Raw genomic sequence first — 16,006 nt, forward strand, 5'->3', positions numbered from 1 at the left:
TAAATGCTGCCATGTTGCTGCTTGTTCCTGTGTGTGGACAGTCAGCTCTCCTGGATTAAAGAGCTTTAATCCCGCCCGATCCTCATCAGCTCAGATGTTAGTGGGTGCAACTTGCCGGTGCAGGCGCTCCGTGTTACGTGTTAAAGTCAGATGGTTCTGCTCCCCGGTTATGAGTTGCTTTGAGACGTGAGACGTGAGCCAGGTTTCTTTCCTCCATGATGGATGCACCTCTCACTTTGAGTTTGGATCAGCAACTTTTAATTGGCTCTCTGCTTTTTTTGTGCCTCCTAATCACCTCCCAAAGCCAAGAAGACACACATGCGCTGTTTCAAGTCACGCTTTTAGCCTAATTCATTGTGCTGTGGTAGGATTTTCTGAGAATTACAGTACTTGAAACTGCACTAAAGTGAGACTTCAACCCCGGCTATTGAGTAAGTTAAGTATAAGAAAGACCAAACTAGTGACAGTCACAGTGACAGAGATACATTTTAAACCAATGTTATTTGAATTACAAACTGGTATACCATGTGATACAAGGCTGTCATACTTTAGTATGTCATTTATCCAATAAAATAACAAATCTTAACTTCTCCAAGTTTCCTTTTTTGGGAGTGGTTAGAAAGCATTTCTAAAATAAATATGATTTATGGTTTCATTTTTAGACCTCCAGCCATAAGTTATGATTATATTGTGTATATAAGTAACTCTTTATTTTGAGGTTAAGCAAAAAGTTATCACTCTCGTAATGCTGCTTGTAAACCCTCTTTACTTAAAGGGGACCTATCATGCAAAATGCACTTTTGTACGTCTTTTCTACATGAATATGTCCCCGCCCCGGTGTTCCAGGGAACTAACCAAGTGTCAGAAAACACAACCCTCTCTCTTTTCCTCCATACCCAAATCTCTTAAAAAGGGGCTGCAACGGATCTGATACAGACTGATCCAGATCTGAACACTTCTATGACGTCACAGAAGTGGCGCTACGGCTATTGGGCCAACTCCACCAATCAGGAGGAGACAGCCACGGACATTGCCGTTGGAAAGCGCTGGAGACGCTGTAGTACATATGCCAGGCCTGTAGATGGTGCTGTTCTCACAGAATCAGCCCATGATGCAAAGACAGTGTTAAATTGAGCGAGATGAGGAATGGCTAAAATGCATGATCTGTTTGGTATTTTGAAAAATAAAAGGTATAAATATGCCTTATATAGGTATGGTCCTACACTATATTATTCAAATATAGCATGATAGGTCCACTTTAAGGTAAGTTAATGGAAAACCGGACCAGGAAGTGTGTTCGTCAACTGAAGTGATTGTGTTGGTTTAGGTCAAACATTCTCTCAGTAGTTGGATTATATCCCCCTCAGTGTTCCCTTTTATTCTGGCCTCCTTGACTCCTAACGCTACAAAGACTAAAACTCTTTTGTTCCTCCTCGTCAGTCAGAGAGACAACGGCTCATTGTGTCCTGCACTGATGTCAGTGTTTAAAGCACTCCTATTTGCAGGCAGGAAGCATGAAAGTAGTAATCTGGTAGCGTCGTCATTCTGCACCAGCTCCTTATCTGTTATCAGACACAGGAAGTTGACTCATTCTGCACGTGAATTGCCACATTTCCAGTCTTACACACTTCTTGTATTATTACGTAATAGATGTTTAACCGTTGCCTTTTATTGCACCCTGCTTCTAACCTGTTGTGTTGCACCTGACAGCCCCGGGATTAAATACGTTTGTTCTCGTCACTCACAGGGAGCTCAGCGATGAATAAGCTACGGCAGAGTTTCCGCCGGAAGAAAGACGTCTACGTGCCGGAGTCGAGTCGGCCGCACCAGTGGCAGACGGACGAGGAGGCGGTTCGCAGCGGCAAATGTAGCTTTGCAGTCAAGGTGACTCTCCCTCACACATACCTGCATACACAACTCACACACAGAGTTTCACACAAACCTCTGAGAAAGTTTTCTGCTGCCGGGCTCTCCAAGGACGCGGGCTGTGATTAATCATGAGCGTTCAGAGTGTGAGCACAGCTTTTATCTAGGCTGCAACATTATCTCGCAAACCTGTGGGCAGTGTATGTGCACAATTGATTTCTGGCCTCCCAGGAGGAACCAGAATCGCCTGAATCATCACGTGAAATATACAAAATTATAGAAAGTGTTTCATTATTGCTGAGAGATAGGAAACTCAGGGGCACTGCAGTGAAGCAGGAGGCGACGCAGTATCTTTCCACACACAGAGAACACATCTTCAGTGATGAGAAAGATGGACCAACTCACACTTTTGCAAACAGAAGTGCAAAGGTACGCTTCCTCTCTTCACATGAGTCCCAAGGCTAACCTCACTCGCAATAAAAGAGGAATTAAGAACCTCAGAGGCGAGTCAAAGTTTCTCCTTAGAATAGGTGAACTTTGTGGCTTGCTAACGGATGTAGATCGTACATTATTTGACAGTTATGGATTTTATGCTTCCTGTTATTTAGTTTCCTGTGAGCAAAACTAGCCTTAGTGAAGAGAGGTGGCGGACGGAGGGTTTCTGACTTTTACGTTTCTGTGAATAAGCAGCACATTGTCTTTGACCTTTGTCTTTTTGAAGGGTATAGAAGGTAACTGTATGTCACCGCTAGACCTATGTTTGGTGTTGTTTTGCATTGTGTTCTTTTCAACCCCCGAGAAATGAGTAATTTTTAATAACGGCAATGATTTTCCTGGTTCCCTATATTGGCGTCGTATCCCTTTTGAGCATGCGTCACCCCCCAGAAGCTGTAAGACGCATTTTCGCCATACACTGTTTAGATCTCGGTGCATTTTAATTCGGATGAAGGATTTTAGGGAAGGGACGTCTGGATATTTAGTTACTAGAGAAACAAGCTGAGATAACGTTAACGGCAGCGAAACAGCGTGCAGAAGAAAGTCCGATTTAAAAAAATTAATAAATCAAACTACACCTAAAGATGCTCAAAACCTCCTGAACCACGAACTCTGAAGGAATCCTGGTGATAAAGACTACAATTCCCATGATCCCACGCTGCTCCACAACATTGTTTTTGATTGAAAGACTCTTAAAGAGACTAATCGTGTTGTCGAAGTAGCAAAGTTTGATTAAAAAGTACTGCAGATTTGATCTAATCTGTTCCCCCTATTCAAAGCCACAAAGCTTCCCCTCCTGATTCCCAGCTGTGTAGCTACAACCAGTCAGTAAACAAACCTTACCAAAACTCAGGTCATCACCCATTGCTGCAGGGTCCGACTCCTAAAGTCTGGAAGGCTGTTAAACCAGAGGAAGCAGTCGGTTTGGGCTTAGGGAAAAGTTTCTTATTTCTCAACGTCATTCTTTCCTCTGCACCGGTTTTAATCGTGCCGGTGCAACCTACCACCCCTCCGCCCCCTCCCTGTCTCACGCTCGGAGAAGCCTGGTTGTGTGGGTTGGAATAGTTGCAGTGAAATTAGCAGTGACTGCCGCACTAAACAGCAACAAATGGAGGGGAGGAGATGCAGTGAAGTGAACATGGAGTGAAACGAGTCTTTAATGTTGTGTTTTAAGGATTCCCCCACTCAAAAAAAGCCCAATCCTTCACAGATTACCTCGTCTGTTTTTATGGTGTTGCTTGTGTCAGTTGTTTTCCTGCTGAAACGGCAGTGACAGACACATATACATTGTAAAAGGCATTAAAATGTAGATTTGCTTTTTTGTATGGTGTAAGTGTTTGTCCTACGAGACTGCTGCAGGCTGGAGATGGATGTGAGATGACTTTAAGTTGCGTGTGTGTGTTGCTTACCAACTAAAACTGGAGGTAATACATTCATATGTCCTTGGTACATTTCAACTGTAGATGTAATCATATGGAAATGAATGTGTGCAGCTTCCTTTCTCACATGCAAAGACTTTCTATTGAATGTGACAGATTCACTAAGACTGATTAGTTGCCAATACCTTGATTTAATTCCTGGTATCCATTTGAGAAAGTCCAGAGACAAAGACAAAGCCACCTGCGGTTAATTGATGTTGATATAAGTGAAGAAGCACCTTCAGAGTGTTAAAGGGGCTGGAAGGTGTTTTGGGACTTGGCGAGCCGTCTCCAGTCTTTGTTGCTAAGTGAAGCTAGCTCGGTAGTGTCTTCAGCTACATGTAAGACTCAAAACCAGTATCAACCTTCTTATATCATTCTCTTTTCCTTTTCACCAAGAAGCGCATATTTCCATAAATGTTTTCTAGTTCTTTAACATCAAACCTTCATATTTATACAATAATCCTCGTCTGTGGAATTCCGCGCAACCTCCGAGTGATACAGAATGTTTTTGATAGTTTAAGGCCTCATTTGATGATTATCAGGATTATATAAATGTTCCCATTCCTCCTGCGCTGCCTTCTGTCTAATTGACATGTTTACGAAGGATAATAGCGACATGACATTTTGATATCACCCCATCCCGACTGTCACATTGTCATTATTATCGGCTGCTTCAAATGTTTTCTATGTCAATTCGATTTGAAGTCATCACATCACGTATTCTTTCTCAGCAGCTCAAAAAATAATCCCTCCGGGGCGAAGAGAAATGTAAATACAACATCTCATCTTGTATTTTTCCACCTCAAACAAGCAGAGCGGCACAGTAATACAAATATCATGATAAATAAATATCTAATCCGAGCCCACTGTGGGATTAGTGCTAATCCTGGAGTGGGCCCACCAACAAAACTGGATTTCAGAAACAAATTACCCGACACATGTTCGACACGGCGCTCAGGAACATTCACTTGGTTTGATAATAAAGCTTTATGTTCATACAGCAGGTGCAGCTCAAAGTGCGTTAACAACATGGCACGCATTACAAATGAATACAGAGAAGTAGAAATGAACTTCAGGTCAGACGTAAAACGTTCTTACACACATGCAGCATAGCAACATAATATAACAGGTTAAAGGTGGGGTAGGTAAGAATGGAGAAACCAGCTCGAGTGCGCTAGAATTTGAAAGTACGCAGCTGGAAAAAATCTGCCCCCCTTTCCTTCAGACTTCCTCACAGAGCCCCTCCTCCAACACACACGAACGCACACATGACCAATGAGGGAGGAAGTCTGAAGGAAAGGGGGGCAGATTTTTTCCAGCTGCGTACTTTCANGACCAGACCCCCTCGAGTGCTCACACAACACACACCCATATGCACACACACACAAACACAAATATACGCAAACACACATAACACAAACAAAGGGCCCCCTTTTGTGAGTGCTCTTTGTGGCCGACAACAATACGGACGACACTGCAGTTCAATGAGCAAGAGGCGAAAATTAATACGGAAATGTTAAAAGTTTCAACATAAATAGTAGACTTAAACGGCTTTTTTCAAATTATAAGACTTTCGTTCTGAAACAAAAAAAAATTTAGTCTACTTTTGTTTGACATTTGCCTGGGACGACACAATAGATACTAATGAATATGCGGAATGTAATTATTAAAGCCCTTCCCTCCCTTCGCCGCGACACCTTTAAAGAAATATCTTCCCTCCATACTATTTTGATCATTTGCTCTGCTAATCAATCAGATCGATGGATTACAGAGATTTTTCTCAAAAATGAAGACCCCGTAACAGTCAGTGGGCACCACTTAACAGCCAATCAGAATGAGAATATGTTTCACATGTGACTTACTCAAATTGCGAGTGATTGAGTGAAGAAAAAGTTTGAGAGTGGCGCTCGGAAAAGGAAATTGTTGAGGGAAAAGGAGTTTCGAGACAAGCAGCTATTACAAAAAATGCCGAAGCTTACAGGTTATTTTAAACCTGTAGGTCAGGATGAAGAGGAAGGACAGATGAGTTCTGTACCGGGCGGTAGCGGTGCCGGCCGCGGGGCCTCGGAGACAAGTAGGCCGTCTGGTTCTGATAGCGATGGAGTAGCGGGAAAGGAAAAACAGACAGGAGGGACATTATCTGTTGGAGGAGATTGAGAGGACGACGAGGACTTGCTACGTGGAGGGGAGCCAACGGCAACCGGACAAATACATGAGGGAGGCCCGATACGTCACTCATATGGAGGAGAGGACCAGGCGCTCGTAGAGCAAAGTGGAGAAGTGCGATCACAGAGCCTGCCGAGGCTATAAATGACTTTGATTTGTTGTTTAAATAAGGGGCCTACAAAAACTATCAGCCCCAGGGCCTGATGGCAACTTAAGGCGGGTTTGCCTATGATTCGGCACATTTTGGGAACTGGGGTCAGAAAGTCCTTTGACCTTGTCTTCATTGAGCATTTATGTCCAATAAATAAGAAATCCCCACCATTAAACAACCAGGCAGAACTGACAATATAAAATATACATTACATCCTCCCTCTTGCTCATGTAAGCTTCCACTAGCTGGAGGTGTTATAACTTTGATCGGCCTCAACTGCCAGTTAACCTCAATGTGCCACCTTAGGTAAACCTGCTTTCATAAACTATTGGAATCTATTGTAATCGCTCTCTGGATCACAGAATACTTTGTGCATCTGACATAAAGGGGAAAACCCTGCTAGTGTGTGTGTTTTGAATACTCTCTGATCCCAGTGAGTAGTAGTTCCCTGTCACTTGTCGCCCCACCACCTCACCTGGAGCTGTGTGCTCAGCCTTATGCTGTTGTTAAGCGGGCAGACCTGCTGAGCTGGTGTTAGGCTAATAACAGGTTTACAGGTTTTCTGTCTGAACCACATTGCTCTAACTCAGCCAGACTCAGCACAAAGCTCCAGACATGACCATGCGACAGCTTTAGGGCTACTTACTTTAGTGGTTAGAAATGCTGCGCCTTATGCTCTATAGGTTGTTCTCTTCATAGCCGCAGACATTACACAGAAAATAGCTAATTACAGTGCTAGAACAGAACACCTACCTAACTACTTTCAAAACAAAGCTAATGAAAGGTGAAGGAGTATGTTGAGGACAACACCGGTTCTCTAATGAGTTCAGTGGAAATAGTGCAGGGAAACCACATTTTTCATTTCCACCGGTTCCCTATCTCTGGTAAATGTTTGTGAAACCTCGTAGAGAACTGCTGCCGTGTGAGTTTAAACCTGCTGCAAGCTTTCAGTCTGTGAGGATGGAGCATTGTTGCAGATGCTTCATACCTATAGCTGTACAGGCTGTGCAGATGAGGTTTCACTTGTGGCTTCACTCGATTCAAAGCAGCCCTGCAAGTAGGAGGTGTAGCTCTCTTTTGGGGGATTTTTTATCCGATTTGACATTTAAGAGACAACCCTGCAGATGCAGAACCTGCGTCAGTGTGTCGGCATCTGTCTGTTTCTCTAGTTTTCTGCAGGTACTTTGCTACGGAAAATGTGTGAGGAGAGGATACTTTAAGGAAGGATGAGGCTAAGGAAACAAGATGAGGAGATATACTGTAGGTGTTAAAATTGGTAGAAGACAAGGAAACAAGATGATAAAAGGCGTGGAGAGAATAGCAGAGAGGAGATGAAAGGAGGTGAAAAAAACAGGAGTAATAGAAGTGGAGAAGGAAGGGGAGGAGAGGGTGATGCACTGAACACTGTGGCCTTTCAGCAGTGCTGCCAGTAAGGGAGTTTATACCAGCACAGTGTGTACTGATCCATGCCTACTCTGTCACACACAACCTCTCTTTCTCTATTTCTTAAATAGCCTAGACTCAAAAAACACATTCTCCTTCTGCCTAACACACCACCCAGACGTCCATACTGCAGCCACTTGTTGAGTCATGACGTATCCAGTCACGTATTTCAGTTTCAGCGGTCCCCCGGCAAAGCGAACATTACTTCCATTTAATAAATATAGTATGCATGACATCAGAGATAAACATAAACTCTCTGGTCGTGGGGGGCGAGGGAGGGGGGTTGTGGTGTCCAGTTGGCTCACGGCGCTGCGGCTTTCGCATTCCATGCCTTTTTACTCTGCCTCACGACCGCCGCGTTTCCTGTGAGGCAGGAAGTCAGCTCTGTTTCCTGTCACAGTCCTCTTTCATGTGGTCACTTCCTCATGTTATGCCAGCGCCACTCTGTTCTATTGACTCAGAAAATGGAGCTGCTGCTCCTGGTGGTGGGTTCAGGCAGAACAGAGAAAACATTTTTTTTTATGACCTCTGGCTTTCAGAGACAGAGTAATGTCAAGTTACTGCCTGTTTTCACAACATTTTTTATGATTACATTCCTCAGTGCAACAAAAAGTTATCACTGTCTGTCCACAGTCTTCTGTTTTCTTTCCAACACTGTATTACTGTCTTTTCTTTGTTTAAAAAAACAAAATAACTCTACTTTTAAGATGGGACAATGTCGTCATATTTTTAGACAACACCAGATAGGACCATCCTTGAGCCACGGTAGAAGGGGATTTTGTAACCTGCTGAGGAATGTTGATTGTGATGGCTGCCTGGCTGGGAATCCTGCCTTTACTGTTTCCTAAGAGATACTAACAAGTCGGCTCTGATTACGATTGAACTTTGCACACAGTGATTAGTTGGATTGTTAAGATTCCTGTGTACTGTGGCCGGAGATATATCAATGTCACATAAAGTCGCCGCATCCAAAAGAAAGAAAGTATTCTGTAGAAGAAACTTTTAAATCATATATTAATTTGAAGAAACACACAATACAATAGGCCTATTATCCTAACTTTTCATTCATACATGTCCAAGAGTGTGTTAGTGTCACTCAGTGTATGACTGTGTTCATGTGCGTGTGTTCATTTCAAATCGCGTGTCGATAGGACTGGCTGCAGTAGAGAGAGCAACAAGATCAAAACCATACTCCACTGCTGCCATTGAGCTAAAAACATGAGCTGGCTCTTAAACACACACACACACACACACACACACACACACACACACACACACACACACACACACACACACACACACACACACACACACACACACACACACACACACAGTGGGAGACGAGGCTTTTCCATTGGCCCAACTAGACACGCTCAGCCACACTTCCCACACGGAGTTCTGCCGAGTTTTTGGTATTTCCCATCAGAACAGTTTTGATGACCCTTCATGTGTACTCCTACACTTAAATAAAGACTTTAACCTGTTTTTTTTATGTTCTGCATCATCACAACAACCAGTGCCTGTGACATAAGCCATAGAAAACAGACCCTCTAAAGTGACTTTAGCTGCAAGTTTCTCCTTCCTGTCATCAGGAAGATATAGGGCCGTTACAGGACATCCCGGCGTCTGCTCTCACATTGCAGTCATTGCTTTTTGCAGCACAGCTGAAATTGCCAGCACTCTTAGCAGTCATGGGAAAGAGAGGCTCATGACCAGACTTTTATCCCCGCATTTTGTCATAGCTACCGATGTGCACGAGGAGGTGGGGGGGCAAGCATTTGCTAGACTAATCAGGTAAGGGCTGTCACGTCCTTCAGATCATGCAAACCAGCCCCGAGACGATTGGCTGAGGCAGTCAGGTCATTTGGCTTCAGAGTTTCATTCATTTGTGAAGGTCCAGTTTTCAGACAGCCCGTTGGTGCCCTAGTGCCTGAGATCCTCCAGTGACAAGCAGTAAGAGATGGAGGAAAGTAGTTGCAGCACACAGTAGGACACATGCATCCACTCATGGTCCAGATACTCGTGACTGCTCTCCTCAAACAGTTGTATAATGTCCTCTGTGACTCAAGAGGGAGCTTTCCATAGTTTGAGAAAATGACCCTGATGATGTCATCGTCATGTCACTAGGGTTAAATTACACTTACAATTGACACACACAGAGAGGTTGTGGAGTTGTGGAGTGGAGTCATTAAAAAGGGGGATATGATAAACTACAATATTAAGTTCTACTATTGAAAATGTAGGATGTAATTTCTCAAGAGTTTGAATACCAGAGACTTGAAAAGCTGGATATCCCAGTCTCTTCCTCTTTTTAAATGTTTTATAGTTGTCTCATGCAAGTCTACCAATGTTATGTAAGTACAGTAATTCCTTCTTTATTAGGCAAAAAGGCTACATTGCCACCACTGTTTCTATCTTTTCATGTGTAAGAATTTGCTCTTCTTTTGTGTTGTATATTATCGTAAAATAGGAAAAAGTTTGAAGAAATTACTTGGAAAAGTAAGCTATAAACTAAACAAACCATTAAAGTCGAGAAATAATTATCAATGAAAAGATTTCAAGAATGAGTGGTGGTAGAGAAGCAGAGGTGAAGGCAGAGCAGAGGGCAGACTGGGAACCAGATGTGAAGCAGTGACTCACAGCAGGAACAGGCCTGATGACGTTGGCCACTATGCACGCTCTGCATGTGTGTGCACTGGGAGTTCCAGACTTTCTTCCAAAACAACAAGCTTTACGCATGCACAGTAATGTCCTGACAAAGGGCTTATTACTGCATGTTGGCCCTGACTCGATACAGAGCCACAGTGTAAATACTTTATGAGGGTAAATAGTCAGTTTAATAACAGGTTGTTCTGATTTGAAAATATTAACAAATGAAGTGTGAAGTGTTCCAGTAAAGTAGGACAGAAATAGTGTCTCACTTTCTGTGGTTTGCTTAGCAGACGTTTGCCCAATATTCCCGCTCTTGTTTGCCGTGTTTTAATAATGCTTCACTAGCTTCCTGCACAAAAATTAGTTTTTCCACTGGGGGCGTCACTAAGCAACGTTAGAGCGCACTATTAATGTGTCTGTAAGGAGGAAAGATTAGTCTGTTTCCTCCCTTTGATTCAGTCCTGGTTCAGACAAGACACGTAGTCAGGTGAAATGTGAGTGTTGGTTTAATTGTGTTTTACAATGGGCCCCTCTGTTATTGTAAAGGAAACAAAGGCCCGCATATAGAGTATATTTGGAGATAAGATTATACTTGACTGTAAACTGTGTTCTTTCTGGATGTATTGCTCATGGAGTAAAAGTACTGCGTATGTGAGTGCACATGAGTTTATTTGGCTTTCGATTGTTGAGTAACCTTAAATTCCCCCCTTTCTTACCTGTCAAGCCACATTTTTTTTTAAGAGAGCCACCTGTACTGATGGATTTGCACTTGTATGCTAAAGCAGATCTGAGGTGTTTTTGAAAAAGGGCACACACACATCTCCCTGCTTGTACTCACCCTGCTTCTCGCTTTCTTCCTTTCCTTCAGAACTCCATTAGACACAACCTGTCACTGCACAGCCGCTTTATTCGTGTCCAGAATGAGGGGACGGGAAAGAGCTCGTGGTGGATGCTGAACCCGGAGGGGGGGAAGAGCGGCAAGTCCCCTCGGCGTAGAGCCGCCTCGATGGACAACAACAGCAAGTTCACCAAGAGCAGAGGAAGAGCAGCTAAGAAAAAGGTAAAGACATAGAGAATCCAGCACAGGCTTTTGTGGTACTACCTAGCTGATGTTTAACTTTTTTAACCAGGATTTAGTTTTATTTCTGTCTCTACACTCTCTCTCTGTCTATTTAAGATTATTTTTAGTATGAATTTTTTCCAATTACGTCTGACATACACATATGTGACACTGATAACACGTCTCTTGCATATAAAATACCGTATGTCTATTGGTACACTGACAGTCTCCCTGTCCCCCCCCAGCTGTCCCTTCAGGGAGGACCTGACGGAGGCGCAGACAGCCCCGGCTCCTACTCCAAGTGGCCCGGCAGCCCCAACTCCCACAGCAACGACGACTTTGATGCGTGGAACAGCTTCAGGCCTCGGACCAGCTCCAACGCCAGCACTCTGAGCGGCCGCCTGTCGCCCTTCATGCCCGAGGACGAGCTCGGGGATGCAGACGTACACATGGGCTACCCAGGAGCCGCCGGAGCCAAGATGACCGCCACGCTGCCCAGTCTCACAGAGATGACGGGCTCTCTAGGACACAGCTCTGCGAACGTCATGGAGAACCTTCTGGACAACCTTAACTTGCTCTCGCCCAACAACTCCCAGGTTGGAGGCGGGGCGACGACCCCCGGATCCTCCCAGTCCTCCCCCTCTCCGATGATGCAGCCGAGCCCTGGGTACCCCGCCTACAGCTCCCCCAGCATGGCCACGCAGCCTCAGCAGGATTACCGCAAGTGTGTGTACGGCCAAGCAGGAATGAACAGCATGTCGTCCATGTCTATGCAGACGCTGCCTGAGAGTAAGCCCAGCTTCGGGCCCAGCATGGGTCAGTACAGCTGCCCCGCAGGGCTCCTGAAGGAGCTGCTGACGTCAGACACAGACCAGCACGGAGACCTCATGCCATCAGTGGACACCGTGGTGTCTCAGTCCAGCGGAGGATGCATGCTGCCGCCGTACAGCAGCAGCCAGCATGCAGCCAAACTGATGGGAGGAGGGAGTGTACATCCGCACGGTCACTCTCACCCTCACCCCCATAATGTGCACAGCCAGGCCCCGGTCACGTCACAAGCTATGAATGGCCGGTTGCTCATGTCCCTGAGCCACGGTGGGGGCAACACACGTTTGCCTACAGTCAAAAGCCCCATGCAGATGCCTTACGGTCTCTCCAGCCACCTCAGTGTGGGAGGCATGCCGGGGGGCTTCTGCCCCCTCAACACCAACGGATACGGCCGACAGGGAATGCCACAGCCCCTGCACCCGGAGAAGCTGCCCAGCGACCTGGACGACATGTCCATCGAGAAGTTTGAGTTCGACATGGAGACGGTGCTCCATGACACTCTGATGGATGGGGACTCCCTGGACTTCAACTTCGAGCCAATGGTGACCCAGCAAGGTTTCCCCCACGGAGTGAAGACCACCACACACAGCTGGGTGTCAGGGTAGATGTGCTGTTGCTCTTTTGGTAAAAGGCACACCCAGAACTAATTTGACACAAAACAAGTGTATGACAGGATGTTTAATCCTCAGCCTAACTCCAGCCGCTCTACCATCAACATTTTGGGATAAATTCTGCAGACTGACACTGGCCGTGATCAGCGTGAGCCCCGGAACTGGTGAAGATAACATCTGAATTATTTTTTTGAAATATAAAATATCCTGTACAAACTAAGTGCCAAACATGTTTTGCCTTAAACTAAGAGCCAAACTGAAACACACCTCTCTAGTTTACTAAAGGTCACAGATGCTATACTGTGGTTGTGTCTCTGTCACTGCCAACTACATCTCATCAGCAGCAGCACAATCTGTAGAAGTGCACAAGCTCAACCCATGATGTTTACTGTGTTTCCACAATCAAACTTTTCTATGTACAGTGCAGTGATAATTATTAACCATTACAGAAGAATTATGAAGGTAATCTGGATCATGGGTTTGTGGACTGAGAGAGAGACTTCTCAAGGATGATGTTACAAAATGACTCACTTTGTTATTGCCTGAATATACTTAATGTCATCATACAGTTTGTAAAATCAGGCCTCTTATTTTCTAAGACTGTAAATATTGTTTACAGAGCGGAAAGGCAGCAGAAATGAGCTCACGTTGAAAACTGGATTGGACTCTTTTAAACACATGTGTGGACAGATCTGTGCTTGAAGATTCTTCTCTATCAGGCTGTAAAAATTATAACACACTTTTTTGATTTATTGTACATACATTAAGAATGTATGTTAAAATGATGTAGTGGATGTTTACTGGATTTAGTATATATTTGAGATCTAAATTATTTGTGGCTATTATAGATATATGCTGGTGCAAAACCTGCACTTAGAAATGTTCTGAGTCTCTGTCACTCTGAACCTTAATACCACAGGGGCCTATTTATTGTGCCTAACAAAGGAGATGTCGTCTGCAGCTTGAAGGGTTTTATATTGTAAATGTCTACGGTCCAGAAGACACTCAAATCCAGCAGTTTTGAAGAAAAGTATGGTGCATTCTTTTTTTTTAAGCTCCCACTTTTCTGATTTTAAAAGTCATGACGAAATGAGTGACTGTACATTGTTATCGCTAAGGTTTTCTGAACGCTTCGCATCTCTGTGAATGTTTAAAGGTCAAGGCAGGTCGCTGGGTAAAATGTTTTGTCAGTGCTGCTGTTGTTTTCATACTGAAAGTTTGCATGCTGAGTCCAAGACAGAGATTGTCCTCAAAGACACTGTGAGTATCCAGCCTGTCCCCTGTTCAGTTTCAGAACTTATTTTGTTTTTACATTTTCTGTCTCATAAGGTCAGTGTGACTGATTTAAATTAGTGGAATGTGATTCCTTTGTGTCCAAAAAGCTGTCTAATGCTATAAGTTGGATCAGCTTTACTGCTTTTTATGAGACTCCACTTTCATTCTGCCCCTCCTACCTCTACCCATCTACAAGTCTCATTACATAAATATAACATGTAACTTCATAGCTCAAATCATCTTAACATATCTATTTTGATTCTTTTTTGCCCCTGAAAAGCGCCACTAAGTGTTAAGTATTTTATTGAGCGTGTATATTTGCATTTTCTGACTTGCTTTTCCCACTTATTGATGTACTAACAATGAGCTTGTCAGCCTTTTAGTGAACTTTTATGCTGAGTCACAAATTGTGTACAAGATCGTGGCTTACCTTTGTGAAGATGCTGTCTGATGACATGAGCGCTCCTAATGAAGTCTTGCTGGTTTAAAAATAACAAACTGAATCTGACTACTCTACATTAATGCTAATTGCATGATTTATCCAGAAACCACATATCAGCGTGTGTTTGATCACGTCGCCAAGGGCTCTTGAGTATGCGATTTTTCATTCAAGCACTAATGACTTGGAGTAATGACCAGGGGAAATCTCTTTAATTAGTTTGAGTGTTTGATTGAAATGAAAATGTGTGTACTCCAGAGCAGTAATGGCACCTGATCTTACACTGCTGACGTAGATTTCTAAGAAAGCTAGCGAGCGGGGCAGGTTTAAGAAGAAAAAATAGATATTCTTTGAAACATTTCAAAAGGCTGTTTAAGAAGCTGCTGTTTGGCTTTGTGCCAGGTGTTGCCTTTTCTTACCCAAACATGCCATAATGTACTATAGCCAAATTTGCCTTTGAAGTCATAGTGATATATTGATCATTTTTATCATGTGATATGTTCAGATTTATATATATTTGTGCCGGTCACTCAAGCCAGGATAAACTGTAATGAATCCATGTAGTCAGTGTCACAGGATTCACTCTAAAGTTAAAGAGCTATACTAAGTAAATTATATCTTTACATTTTTAAATGATTGAATCTATGCATTGTATTCCTTAATTTTATGTTGCTATTGTTATATTTTTCATTTTCTTTAAACTTATGACAGAGATATTTTATTGTAACATAGCGCTGTGAGATATTATGGTGTTGTTGTTGTCAAAACTCTATGTTCCAAATAGTTATATGGGAAAAAATGAAGTTTATTTAGAAAATAGATGATGCAGTAATTAATATGCTAAGCTTTTGTAAACTGACATTGTTGTATTTCTTGTATTTAGATAACGTTTTTAGAAAATAGCATCAAAAAGCAAATTACTCAAATAAATGGAAAGAGATATTGAATTGTTTAAATTAAAAACAAAACATTTACTCTGTCAGAGAAAATTCTGGACAATTGTTTTTGTAATTTTATGATAGAGAGATATCACACTTTTACTTTCATATATCCTTGTAAAAAGAGGAAGAGTTCCCAATACATATTTTAAAATAAAGCTCTGTTACATTGAACTCATATACAGGAGTAAATTGGAATGTTGCTGTGTGATTTGCAATCAATAAGAATATGTAACTTGTTCAATATTAATGTATTAAGACCTGAATAAATGTACTTCTGTGTTGAAGATGCGTCAGATTTCTCATTCAAAAGCAACAAAAATAATGCATGCAAAAGTTTCTATCGGTCCATTGGAGTTTCAATTTGCTACAAAATGTGTTCAAGAGATGATACATACATATATATAAAATGTACTTTTTCTAATTAAAGGTGGGGTAGGTAATTCACTTCAGAAACACTTTTTGTTATATTCCATGGAATGCTCTTAACATCCCGATAGCAATGAATACATTAAATGCTTTGACAATAAATACATTTATAAAAAAATTCATCTGTGGAAGCCGTGGTGGTGTAAAAAGCACGACCAATCATCTGAGCCGCCCGGCTAAAATAACTGGATGGCCTACTTGCCTGTCAGCCTTCCATCTCGTGCACAAACTT

General features: G+C 42.9%; 1 protein-coding gene across 1 annotated transcript; it reads left to right on the plus strand.

Moving 5' to 3' along the window:
• The first annotated feature begins 1,758 nt into the window (after window positions 1-1,758).
• Window positions 1,759-15,632, plus strand: LOC104967635 (forkhead box protein O1-A-like). Its single transcript, XM_010797144.1, has 3 exons — window positions 1,759-1,884; window positions 11,063-11,254; window positions 11,500-15,632. Exons 1-3 carry the CDS (start codon window positions 1,759-1,761, stop codon window positions 12,685-12,687), a joined length of 1,506 nt encoding a protein of 501 aa, XP_010795446.1. The 3' UTR covers window positions 12,688-15,632.
• The last annotated feature ends 374 nt before the right edge of the window (window positions 15,633-16,006 follow it).

Source organism: Notothenia coriiceps, unplaced genomic scaffold (assembly GCF_000735185.1).
Source record: "Notothenia coriiceps isolate Sejong01 unplaced genomic scaffold, NC01 NC01_scaffold00037490, whole genome shotgun sequence".
Classification (NCBI taxonomy): Eukaryota; Metazoa; Chordata; class Actinopteri; order Perciformes; family Nototheniidae; genus Notothenia; species Notothenia coriiceps.

What these genes read in the sequence shown, in the direction of transcription:
- LOC104967635 (XM_010797144.1), top strand. Translation starts at nt 1,759, where the DNA reads ATGAATAAGCTACGGCAGAGTTTCCGCCGGAAGAAAGACGTCTACGTG. An exon ending in AATGTAGCTTTGCAGTCAAG is followed by an intron (nt 1,885 to 11,062) that starts GTGACTCTCCCT and finishes CCTTTCCTTCAG; the next exon opens with AACTCCATTAGACACAACCT. An exon ending in GAAGAGCAGCTAAGAAAAAG is followed by an intron (nt 11,255 to 11,499) that starts GTAAAGACATAG and finishes GTCCCCCCCCAG; the next exon opens with CTGTCCCTTCAGGGAGGACC.